The sequence below is a fragment of the Abramis brama genome (assembly GCF_963993115.1).
Source record: "Abramis brama genome assembly, chromosome: 23".
Classification (NCBI taxonomy): domain Eukaryota; kingdom Metazoa; phylum Chordata; class Actinopteri; order Cypriniformes; family Leuciscidae; genus Abramis; species Abramis brama.
The window spans coordinates 21,471,828-21,484,203 of NC_139985.1; the positions used below are offsets into that span (position 1 = coordinate 21,471,828).

At 43.2% G+C, this 12,376-nt stretch overlaps 1 protein-coding gene across 1 annotated transcript in view; it reads right to left on the bottom strand.

Annotated features, from left to right (window-relative positions):
- Window positions 1-12,376, bottom strand: part of gdf11 (growth differentiation factor 11) — a gene marked incomplete at its 5' end in the record, with an annotated part of 99,859 nt that overhangs the window by 910 nt on the left and 86,573 nt on the right. The window contains 2 exons of the mRNA XM_084100460.1: window positions 379-2,282; window positions 3,261-3,634. Of these exons, the coding sequence (XP_083956586.1) occupies window positions 1,902-2,282; window positions 3,261-3,634 (755 nt within the window). The 3' untranslated portion in view covers window positions 379-1,901. The remainder of the gene's footprint in view (window positions 1-378; window positions 2,283-3,260; window positions 3,635-12,376) is intronic.

The window sequence follows — 12,376 nt, forward strand, 5'->3', positions numbered from 1 at the left end:
CAGGCTTCTGGGATGCCTGCTACGTCTCCTTCAGACAAAGAAGTGGGTGACGTGTTCCTCAGGTGCCCTTTTATACTCACGTCGCACTGGTATCATAGGCTGTCGCTGTTCAATGCAATTGTCGCGTTTAGATACTACATGCTTAAGCCACCGGTCATGTCGGAAGCATTTCCCATTGTGTTCTCTAGAGCAGTGGTTCCCAAACCTGTCCTGCCGGCACCCCAACACTGCACGTTTTCTTTGTCTCCCTAATCAAACACACCTGATTCAACTCATCAGCTCATTATCACATGGGTTAAGGACAGGTTTGGGAACCACTGCTCTAGAGGACACAGTGTCTCGTTCCCCTTCTCAAGGAACCATGGTTACATGAGTAACCTGAGACGTTTTCTATTCTACCTTTCCCCTTCTCCATCCTTTACTTTTTCAGCACTCCTAAATAAGTTTACTGTACCATTAAAGATTGGTAAGGGGCAGGAATGATATTTGATTAAATACAGAAAAAATTAAATGAAATGATTTTTTCTCTACATTGCAGACACTGATTCAATAAGTGTCTTATTTACACAGGATAGAGCATTATAGTTGTGATCCATAGTGACATCTGTTATTTTATATTGATGTAAATACCTTTGCCAGCATAGGGACCTATACTCAACTGTATTCAGCACAGCTGAAAACTCAGCTGTATTCAGTACAAGTGAATATAGCCATGAACATGTATTATTTTGTTTTACCTTGACACTGATTTATTGATACCAGACTTTTAAGGCAGAGTTTATATAAGCAGAGAAGACATTTCTAAAAATAGCATTCATGTAAAATTATAGTTCATGGGAAACATTATCTTTACACAAATTACTATTAAATTACTGTGTGTGACACTATAGACATGTGTGACATTATTTTTTTAAATAAGCTATTTTTGTTATTTCCGTTAAGATGATTTTGTCCATCGCATATGATGAAACACATTAATAGTGCTACAAGCACTATTAGTTATGTTCCTTTTCTCCTTATATAATAATTCATAATAACAATTATTCCTTTCACTTCCCTTTTCATTTTGCTTTTTACAAAAAAAAAAAAAAAAAAAAAAAAAAAAAAAAGTAAAAAGAGGATCAAACTAGTTAAAAAAGTGTACCTAGATTATTGAGAATGTCGCACCATAGTGGTAGCAGCATTAGTGGTGGGGGTGGGGTCGCATGTGTCTGCAGTCATTTCTTCAGTGGATAACATTTGCCTTGAAGTACATTAAAAAGACATGGAGGAAACCTAGAATAAGTCTTAGTATGCTGGCTCAAAATTTCTAAATATTTTTCACAACTGAAAGAAGATTGTGTGTGTGTGTGTGTGTGTGTGTGTGTGTGTGTGTGTGTGTGTGTGTGTGTGTGTGTGTGTGTGTGTGTGTGTGTGTCCGTGTCATCTTCCAGTGTGTCCTAACCAGCTGTAATTCAACAAGTTTCCAGCATCAAGTATTTTTTCTGTTCTCTCTAAATGTGGAATACTGCACAAATTAACAAAATCTTAGCCAATGAGAATATATTTGCTGAAGAGCGGGATTTTGGACCTATGAATCTCTTTGAATGTGGCCAGAGCTACCCAGCACAATGCATCAAAAGTAAAAACTATGGAACCAAGTCTTGCTGTGTGTAAGAATTGTTTGTAGAACAAAAATTTAGATTAAAATTGAGAAATGGTATTAGGATTTATCCTGGACTATTCTGCTGGACTTGCGAAAGAAACTACAAATGTGTTTTTGTTCTTTGTACATGTTGTAATATTCTTTCCAAAGAATGTAAGGAAAATATAAGGAAATTGTAGAGACATGCAGATTTTAGACTGCATCCCTGACACCCTCCCTCCATCACTTCCCCTTAGCTAAACCAAAACGCACAGTTCTATGAACAGCCACAACGGTCCACCACCATTCCTGGAATTTTGCCATGGATTATCTGCTGTTTATCATTGAAGTAGAGCATGTTTATCGGCGACATCTTTGTGGGTGTGCAGCATGGCCCTGCTGAGCCTCTGGGATTAGCATGCTGCACCAGATGAGTATGTGGGTACTTCTGCATGAACATGTACTCACACTGGCCTGAGCAGTAGTTTGCCTTGTAACGTTTAGGTGCAATGATCCAGTCCCAGCCAAAAGCTTCAAAGTCAACTGTGAGCGGGTAGCGACAACAGCGGGATTCTGTGGAGTGTTCATCGCAGTCAAGACCCAGATTCCTTCGTGATCGCTTGGTGGTTTCAAGAACCTTGACCTCCAGGAACGGCTGCTGGAGATTAGGGGAGGAAGAAGACATACAGAAATGGGTCAAGCCGCTGGGACAAAAAAAAAAAAACTCCAAAACTTTATTTGAAACAATTAATTTGAGTCAATTTAAATTTGAATCAGGTTTTATCAGCACTTTAGCCTCGTCAGCATTTGAATCAGTACTTTGCACCTTAAACAGGAGTCTCAAATGTACATCAATGACTGCTTTTGATCAGATTGTGTGATGATATTTAATAACTATCACTGAACAATTACATTTCAGTCTTTTCCTCACACAATGGAAATAAATGGCTTCAGAAGAATTTGAAAAACTGAGCAGGTGTATGGACAAATTGTATTGTGCTTTTTTTTGTTGTTGTTTTTTTTTTTTTGAGTTTAGTAAAAATTCACCATCATCTCTTCTTGGATCTTTGTTATGGAAAATAGATGAATGAAATGAAATATATTTTGTCCCCAGTGGGAAAATTTGGTGTGGACTCAGTATTCAATGTTTTAACATCACCTGTTACTCTTAAAATAATCCTAAAATACAGTACAACACAATACAGACACAGAACACCCTTATGGGAAAAAAGTTATTTGTTATTTGTAATGTTATTTTTCCAAAGATCATTTTTAAACTTCTGACATAAGAAAACTAAATAGTAGAATGATTAGGAATGCCAATGATGTCATTTATTTGCATGGATGATTCTTCAATGAACAAAAATGTTAAGATTATAACATTTTCTTTGAAACAGAAATCTCTATTTTTAATAGTCTAGTGGTTCTCAATTCCAGTCCTCGTGACCCACTGCTCTGCACATTTTGTATGTCTCCCTTATTTAACACACCTGAACCAGATCATCAGCTCATTAGGAGAGAGTCCATGAACTGAACTGAGTGTGTCAGATAAGAGAGACATACAAAATGTGCAGAGCAGTGGGTCACGAGGACTGGAATTGAGAACCACTGGTCTAGCAGGTCTAAGGGTCCTTACCAGTCCTTCCTCTCCAGGCCGCAGAGACGTCACAGCCAGGTCGTTGCCACTCTCGTCATAGGCATTTATATCAATGCCCCAGTTTGTATGGGGCTGCTTGAACCAGTTCTGCAACACATGTTTGAAATCAATGCTCTGCCAATGACCCGCTTGAGAACTGAGCTCGATCTTGAGTGACCGGATGCGGATGTGTCTGCTTCCTTGCTCAGTGATAGGTTTAAGGCGAAGGATCTGCAGATAAACAGTGGAAGTTTGCTGTAGTGGCCGCAGATAAACCCACAACTGGGCTTTCAGGACCTTGGTGAACATCAGTTTTGGACTGAACTTGAAGAAACAACAGCTGGGTTTCCCATCCACCTGCACCAGAGGTTCAGCTGTAGGAAACAAACAAAAAATACTATTAATCACTGAAGTCAAACAGCATGATACCAACAAAACAAAAATAATCTAAATTAGAATAAAACTAAAATGTGAACAGCTAGGCCAAGTTATGTCCATTAAAGGCATGTATCTAGTCCATTTCAGAAATAGTCGATCTACTGAGGACACGTTTGCCTTACAGTTGGCCTTTATCGGTGTCATTCAAAAGATAGCACACTTTTTGGATGGAAGAAAAAAGGATCGGGGAAAACAAATTTAAGATTAAAGATAATGGTAACACTTTACAAGAAGGTATCATTTGTTAATCAACTGCTCAATTAACTCTAAAGGCCCATTCACACCAAGGACAATAACTATAAAGATAACGATAAAGATATAGTTCTAAACATTGTTCTCAATATTAAAGAATAGCAGAGTTCACACCACAGCTATAACGATAACGGCAAAGAGAAACGATATCATTGGAATCACTTTTAGAACTATTTTATCCAGCTGATGAACGATAAAAACATTGACAGCCAATCAGAATCCATCCTGCTGTATCAAGCTCAAGCATTTAAAGCAGGGGTGTCCAAACTCAGTCCTGGAGGGCCACTGTCCTGCAGAGTTTAGCTCCAACCCCAATTAAACACACCTGAACCAGATAATCAGACTTTGATTATCTGGTTCAGGTGTGTTTAATTGGGGTTGGAGCTAAACTCTGCAGGACAGTGGCCCTCCAGGACTGAGTTTGGACACCCCTGATTTAAAGAGACAGACAAGCATGTGCTTAGAATAAACAGCACGATATCGTCCGCTGGTGTGGACGCTAATATAGTTATCTTTATAGTTATCTTTCTTGGTGTGAACGGGCCTTAACAGTAGTTTAATTTGAAAAGTGCCATAGATATGGATGATATGGATATATGGTAGATATGGACAGCATCCATTCCAATAGGGAGTAATGCATTACAAAAGTAATCATATTACAGTAATATATTACTGTGAAGCATTTTGCTGTAAAGCAGTAATATAAAGCATAATTATAAAGTTGGTATCGGAGCATTTTTACGAGTAAATTAAAAGATTCAATGACCCATACATAAACAACTGCCTCATTCTTGAATGAATCAGCCATTTGAATTGTTTGAATTAATGACTCATTGACTCACTCATTAAGACGGTCACCTGCCGCCATCTACTGGTGGTTTTGTTTAAAAGTATCATTCTTTCCAAAATGTCTTATTTGTATATTCAAAAAATATTAAAAAACTCATAATCTTATTTAAATCAGTTATTTTGACTGGTAACAGCCCTAGTGTCTTATTATTCTAATTGATTTTTTTTTTTAATCTAATTTAAGAATTTAAAATGAAAGATGAGGCATGCATTTAATAAGATTAGGTCGGAAAATGCAGAATTAAATATGTCAAAGCTGATAGAACACAGATCAGAATATTGTTTCAGATTAAATAATATTTATTACAAAAAAAAATAAAAAATTCCAGACAAGCAACTTTTTTACTCGGACACGTGAATGACCGATTTACTTGTCCGAAGGACAAGCATGACAAGGCTTAATGTCAAGCCCAGTACAGTAATGAGTAACTTTGTGAAGGTATTCAAGGAGCATCAGCAGCAGCCAGTGGAGTCTGCAGAGGAGAGGGAGGAGGTGGAGCATGATAGCAAGGTGGACTTCACAGTGTGCTTAACGCTGATGGTGATGATGCTCAGCACAGGCTATGTGTATTGCCTCCCCACCATAGATGCGCAGCCCACACACTTAATCTAATTGCGAACAATGAGGTTTATAAATGTCTGGCATCTAATCCAGAATCGTGGGCTGTGTATCGTAATGCTACAGCCAAATGTTCGGCACTGTGGACAAAGGCCAGTCTCTCCACAGTTGCAAAAGAGTGCCTGTAAGAGATCAGTTATAGAAAGTTGATTCTCCCCACAGTAACACGGTGGAACTCATTCTATGACGCCTACGCTTGGATCACAGGAATGCACTGACACACTGGACATCCTACAAGGTGAGGACACTTGTTTTTATGGAAGGCTTAAACCAATGCTAGAAGTTCTCATGGACAAAACTTTAACAACAAAAATGGCATATCGCAAATAACCACTGGGCTGCCTGAAGTTATTGTGGAAGCAATCAAAACTCGATTTGCCGCAATAATTAATTCAAAAGAAGCGCTACTGGCCGCTGTCTCACTGCGCTGGGTAAAAGAAGCAGCAAGAAAAGACCACATCAATTTCCTACTCATGAAGGAGTGCTGCTCCCTAACACCAGAACAGTTTGCAGCCCTGATGCCCGATGCCCCTCAACCTGCTGCTGTCGCATCCAGCCTGGAGGACTTTTTTTCCTTTGATGAACATCACAATGCCATGGCTGATGCACCGCAATGTCAGTGGAAACTGAGGTAATGTCTTATATGCAGCAGTTTCCAAGAATTAAAACAAAACAAAAAAACAACAACAATAAATAAATAAATAATACAAAAAAAATCACACTCCGCTATAATGCCCCATCAGCATCCAGTGCAGCAGTAGAAATAATTTTCAGTCTCAGGAGATGCTTTCAGTGCCTTGTCCTTATGCGCTTCAACAGATATTTCAATCAAGTGGGTAGTAGAATAGACTAGCCCCCCATATAAATATAAGTATGGTATAGATCTCTAGGCCATAAGTGTCTTCATAGTTCTATTTATTTTACCAGCCTTGTTTGGCTGCTTGCTACCTCTGTTGTATATTTGGCAGTAACTGCTTTCCTGTTTAGCCTTTATTTTTTAATTTCAGTTTTCCTATTTGTGTTTTTAATATAGCCAAGCTTACATTTTCGTGAAGATGAAATGACTGAGCTATATTTCCTATGATGCCTAATTGGCCCAAGTACTTTTATTTGTTTACTTTTTTGTATTCTTGAAAAATGTGCTAGCTCCACAGAGCCATTAGGTTTAGCTATACGTTATTTAAATTTTACCAGCCTTTGTTTGGTAGCCTATTTTAGGCATTGTTTGGCAAATAGCAGTGTTCTCCCGTTTGACCCGTTTTATTTATTAGCAATTGTATGTTTAGCCTACATGTTAATTTTTAAGTTGGACTGAAATGACTGAGCCATATTCCTTGAGCCATATTCCTCCAAGAGCACTTTTTGATTCTAGATAAAGCATAAGCTGTGTCCACCCAATGCATGCTAGGTTTGTGCTGTGAACTTGAATTAAAAAAAAAAAAAAAAAAGAAGAAGAAAATTAGAAAGAAAAAGAGGTTGCCATGTTATTAGGCTATAGGTTGCATTATAGTGGGCTCTAGCTCTTTTCTGTTTGGTATCTCTACCATAATTTACATGACTTTTGTGATTCTAACAGTGATTGTATTGCACCATGAGCCTCCTACACAGCCATTTTGCTATACCACATTACCCTCCACTAGATGTAAAATGAGCAGCAGCAATAAACAAAATTTTAGCATTTCAGAATGCCTAGTAATACTTATGTGGTTATTTTGGTGAAAGTAACTCAAAAGTAACGCAAAAGCAGTGTTACGCATTACAATTCAGAGACAGTGATGAGCAGGACGAGGGCCGCAAGAGAGCAGCGCGAGGCCGGTGCCATGATAACTAATGAGCAACACCTGCGTGACGCACCGGTCTCTCACGGCCCTCGGGCTCGCCACAGTAATATTGCAATGTAACTAATTACTTTAAAATGACAGTAACTAGTAATATAGAATATATTACATTTTGGAAGTAACTTGCCCAACTCTGTTAGTTAAGTACACATGGTACTGTGTACTTTCACTTTGGTCTGGTTTATTCTTGGTTTTGTGACAGAGCCCTGACACAAAATGTATAATTTTGTCTTTGTGCAGCATGCGGCTTCGAGTGTGCTTGAGCCGTGAGCTTTCTTTTCCACCACAAAGCATGGTGTTCGGATCCCACCACTCTTTTTTAGGTCAGTTTCGGTTCCATGTCGGGGTTCGTACATTCGGACAATTGTCTCTTGGTGTGAGTGCACAGGTTGAGTGTTCAGTCACTCGCCGTGCGCTCATGTATATTTGTAGGGTGCCTGGTTTGTTCCCTTTCAGTCGCTCACGTTCGACGTAATGTTGACTTGACGACGTAATTGGAATCGCCTTGAGCGACCAATCTACTTCGAGAGTATTAAAACAAGCCAATGTACATTGGCATGCGATAATTGCATCAGCTGCTCTGCTTGCAGCACGAGCATATAGCGAACAGCAGGTGCATCGCATATTGTCTTTCGCTTCGGAGCCGAGCGGTTCTGCAATCTTCTGACAGTGTTATACTTCAAAAGAAGAAAACGAATCTGCTTCTTCAGGAGAACGCCTCTTCAAGCTGGTGTTGGTGTTACAGCGCAGACAGCACTGGCCTCGATCTCACAGGGAGCAAAACAGCTGTTTTCACAGCTCAGAATGTTGCACCTTAAATGAGAATGTGAGTGCTCACATCAGGCTTGCACTATCGTCCTGTTTGTGTTTCTAGATGGGATGCTGGTCATTCTCATGATGGACCTAGCATTTCATTTGGGGTTCCAGGGGAGGATTAGACGTTCCCTGCATCAGAGAGAGGGCTGTTACGCTCTGGAAATGAAGATGATGCTGAGCTCCCACTTTAATGGTGTGCATGCTCATGCTGAATCAGATTCAGACTTGACAGCCATGCTTTCCCGGGTTACACTGGGTAGTTTTTCCTCTCTCACTACCGTCAATGGTGGGGCGGCAGTGCTACTGCTCTCTTCCCTGCATGTGACAGCCCCCCTGCAAAAAAATAAAAAATTGTGGAAGGCCAAACAGTCATAATGCATGAGGGTAGTTCTGAGTCGGTGTTGAGCTGCGCCTGGTGACTCACCGTGTTTAAAGTCACAGCGCTGGCCCTCAGCCAGATGATGTCCACCCTAGTGGTCCAGAAGCGCCCCCTGTCTAAACCTTGCAGAGGTGTGAGACATCGCCAAAGTTCGCTTTCTCAATGCTCCCATCTCACAAGGTGGCCTTTCGGTGACACTGTTGGAGACTGTGCCCAGCGGTTCTCCGTTCAAAAGCAGGCTGAGGTAACCAAAAGCTTGCCTCAATGCGCTTCCCAGCCCGTCTTGCTGGCTCATCCGTTGACTCGACTCGCAAACAAACTCGATCTGCTTTGCAAAGGAAAACTCGACTCGCAAACAAACAGAAAGCAATGTGCAGGTACAAAATTGTTGAGCAAAAATGCAGTGGAGTAACAAATATGTATTGTGTTTTACAAATATAAATAAATGAGCCAAGATAATATTTCACAAATAAATACAAACCATCCTACAAATTGCATGTAACCTTTGAACAAATACCAAATCTAGTGCATACAAATGCATATCTGTCTGTTATGATTGTGAGACACTTGGCTTTTTATGAGATCTCTCGGCTCGATTCTCTCACAAATGTGTCCAGGCAACATATAATGGCAGAGCTTTCAGTTTATAGATTCCCCTATCATAGAGAGAGTGAATTGCTACTAAGTGCTAATCTGCCTAGATATGCAATAAACATTTTACAAAAGAAAACCTTAAAAAGGTTAATTATAGATAAAGACAGAAACACGCCTGTTCACCGGTCATTTTCCTCAGCTGTAGGCAAAGGCAAGTTTCAAATCAGTGCTTCTCCGGGAGACTAGTGCTAAATTAATCCTCTAGTTTAGTGCCATCTACTGTTTTAGAAGAGGAAGTTGCTCAACCACATTTGTGAGAAAATCTGCCTGGACACATTTGTGAGAAAATCTACCAGGACACATTTGTGAGAAAATTGAGCCGAGAGATCTCATAAAAAGCCAAGCGTCTCACAATCATAACAGACAGATATGCATTTGTATGCACTAGATTTGGTATTTGTTTCATAGGTTACATGCAATTTGTAGGATGGTTTGTGTTTATTTGTGAAATATTATCTAGGCTCATTTATTTATATTTGTAAAACACAATACATATTTGTTACTCCACTGCATTTTTGCTCAAATTGACCTTTGTACTTGCACATTGCTTTCTGTTTGTTTGCGAGTCGAGTTCCCCTTCGAGGGAACTCGCACTGCGTCGTCGTCGTGACGACACTATGGGAACGCCCCCAGCGTAACGCATCTGAAGCATGAATGAAATCTGTCCAATCCTGATTGGTGCTGCGTCATGACGTAGTGGATGACGGCATAGCCGGAAGATACAAAGGGACGCCGGTTCAAACACACGTTAGCTTTTTGCTCTTCAGCTAAAGCGCTCTGTGTTTCTGTGAGTCTTATTTGGTGTTGTTTGTCCAAGTTTCACAAGCATTATTAGCATGGCAAGCGAGCAGTTTAAGAAGTGTGTGCATCCGTGTCCACGTTACATTTCGGGCACGGACACACACCACATGTGTGTGCATTGTCTCGGCGCGCAGCACGCTAGAGCGGCTCTCGAGGGAGCCGCTTGTAGCGAGTGTGAGAAGCTGCCGCTGAGGGTATTGCGCTCGCGCCTCGCTATATTTGATCAGCTCGGCCAAGCTCGCGAGCCTCGCGGTTCTGGGCCCGCTGTTGCCGAGGCAGCACGGCGCCGCAGATCGTGGGGTTCGCAGATGGATCTTTCAGCGGGACATGGGACTGATTCGTCATCTTCCCAGTCCTCGTCTGAAGATCCTGACGCTCTCCCGCCTCGTGTGGAAGCCCGCGATGCGGCTTCTTCCCGCGAGGTAGAGGCACCGATGCTTCAGCTATCTGGCTCTGAGGGGTCAGATGCTGTGAGCATCGAGGCGGGTGTTATGGAGCCCCATCCACCGCTTCATACACCCGCTCAAGAAGAGCTGGTGGAGGTTTTAACCCGCGCTGTGGCCAAATTAAATATTCATTGGCCACAAGAAGAACCTGTAGTCCAGCCATCTAGTAAACTGGATGAGAGGTTCTTTAAGCGCCGGGCTCAGCCTCCACGCCGGGGCCTTCCGTTTTTTCCTGACTTGCACAATGAGTTGTGCAAGTCGTGGGAAAAACCTTATTCAGCCAGGCTCTCCAATCCCCCAGTGCTTGATTTCGCTAATGTTCTGGGGACGGCTGAGCACGGTTATGGGAAGATCCCACGGGTAGAAGAAGCTCTCGCGAGCTATCTTTCTCCCGAGGCCGCATCTTCCCTGAAGGCCCCGGTATTGCCCACCAAGCCATGCCGAGAAACATCTTCTCTGGTGGGCAGAGCTTTTATGGCGGCCGGGCGGGCTGGTAGCTGCCTGCATACCATGGCGGTATTGCAGGCCTATCAGGCTGATCTCCTCAAAGAGCTAGATGAAGGCGAGGGTCCTTCCCCTGATGATATTTTGGAACTGAGGAAGGCTACTGATTTGTCTCTCCGCATCACCAAAGAGACGGCCCGTGCAATCGGCCGCTCTATGGCGGGTCTGGTATGCGTAGAGAGACATCTCTGGTTAAATTTATCAGGGATGAAGGAGAGGGAGAAGCATTTTCTTCTCGACTCTCCGATTTCGCCTTCTGGCCTCTTCGGCGGCGCGGTTAATTCCGTAGTCGAGAGGTTTCAGGAGGTGAAAAAGCAGTCGGCTGCCTTCCATCAGTACCTCCCTCGCCGCCCTGGCTCTTCGGGAAAGACTGCTGCAAAAGGGCAGTCTCAGCCGTCTACCAGCTCCATGCACCGTCAGGTGCAGAAAGAGAGTGTCGCCACCCGCGCCCCTCCTGAGGGAGCCTGGCAAAGGAGGCGACGCTCTCGAGGTAAGCCCTCCCAGCCTAAGGTTGATCTGAGGACCGTCCTTCAGGCGAAGAAGGCTTCCTCCAAGCGGTCCTAGGCGTGGCTGGACCGCTGAGAGCTGTCCCCCCCGGGTTGGAGCGATTGAGGTCGCCTCCGTCCCGGAGCTCTCGGGAAATCAGTGCTGTGCACCCGCCGTCCAGTACGCTTCGGGCCACACTGATTTCCCGCGCACGCACGCCGCTCCAGCCGCCTCAAGTAAGACCTGCGGCTGGGCAGCGAACGCGTACGCACACCGAAAATCATTCTCAACTACTTCCTGCCGGTCAGCCGCTTCAGGGGGTCGGGAACGAGGCTCGGTTGACACCCGAGGCCAGCCTCGAGAGGCTGGTTCCCTTAGTAGATTATCTCGGCGCATGGTCATGCCTTCCGAATATATCTGCGTGGGCCCTGCGTACTGTAGAGCTGGGTTACAGACTGCAGTTCAGCTCCCCTCCCCCGAAGTTCAACGGGGTGGTCTGGACTGTGGTCGGCCCAGAGCAGGTTCGGGTTATGGAACAGGAAGTTCAATCCCTGTTGGTAAAAGAGGCCATAGAACGCGTTCCTCTGCCACACAGGGAGTCCGGGTTCTACAGCCGGTACTTCATAGTTCCCAAGAAGGATGGGGGGTTGCGTCCAATAATAGATCTCAGGCATTTGAATCGTTCTCTGAGGAGATTCAGGTTCAAAATGCTCACAATTCCAGCCATCGTGAGTCAGATCCAGTTCGAGGACTGGTTCGTCACAATAGATCTAAAGGACGCATACTTCCATATCTCCATCCTTCCATGTCACAGGAAGTTCCTGAGGTTCGCTTTCGGGGGCGAAGCGTACCAATATCGGGTTCTTCCCTTTGGTCTAGCTCTTTCCCCTCGCACCTTCACCAAGTGCATGGATGCAGCGCTGGCTCCGCTGAGACTCCAGGGCATTCACGTACTCAATTACATAGACGACTGGCTAATATTAGCCAAGTCGTACGATATGGCAGTTCGACATCGAGATGTCGTTCTCGCTCAT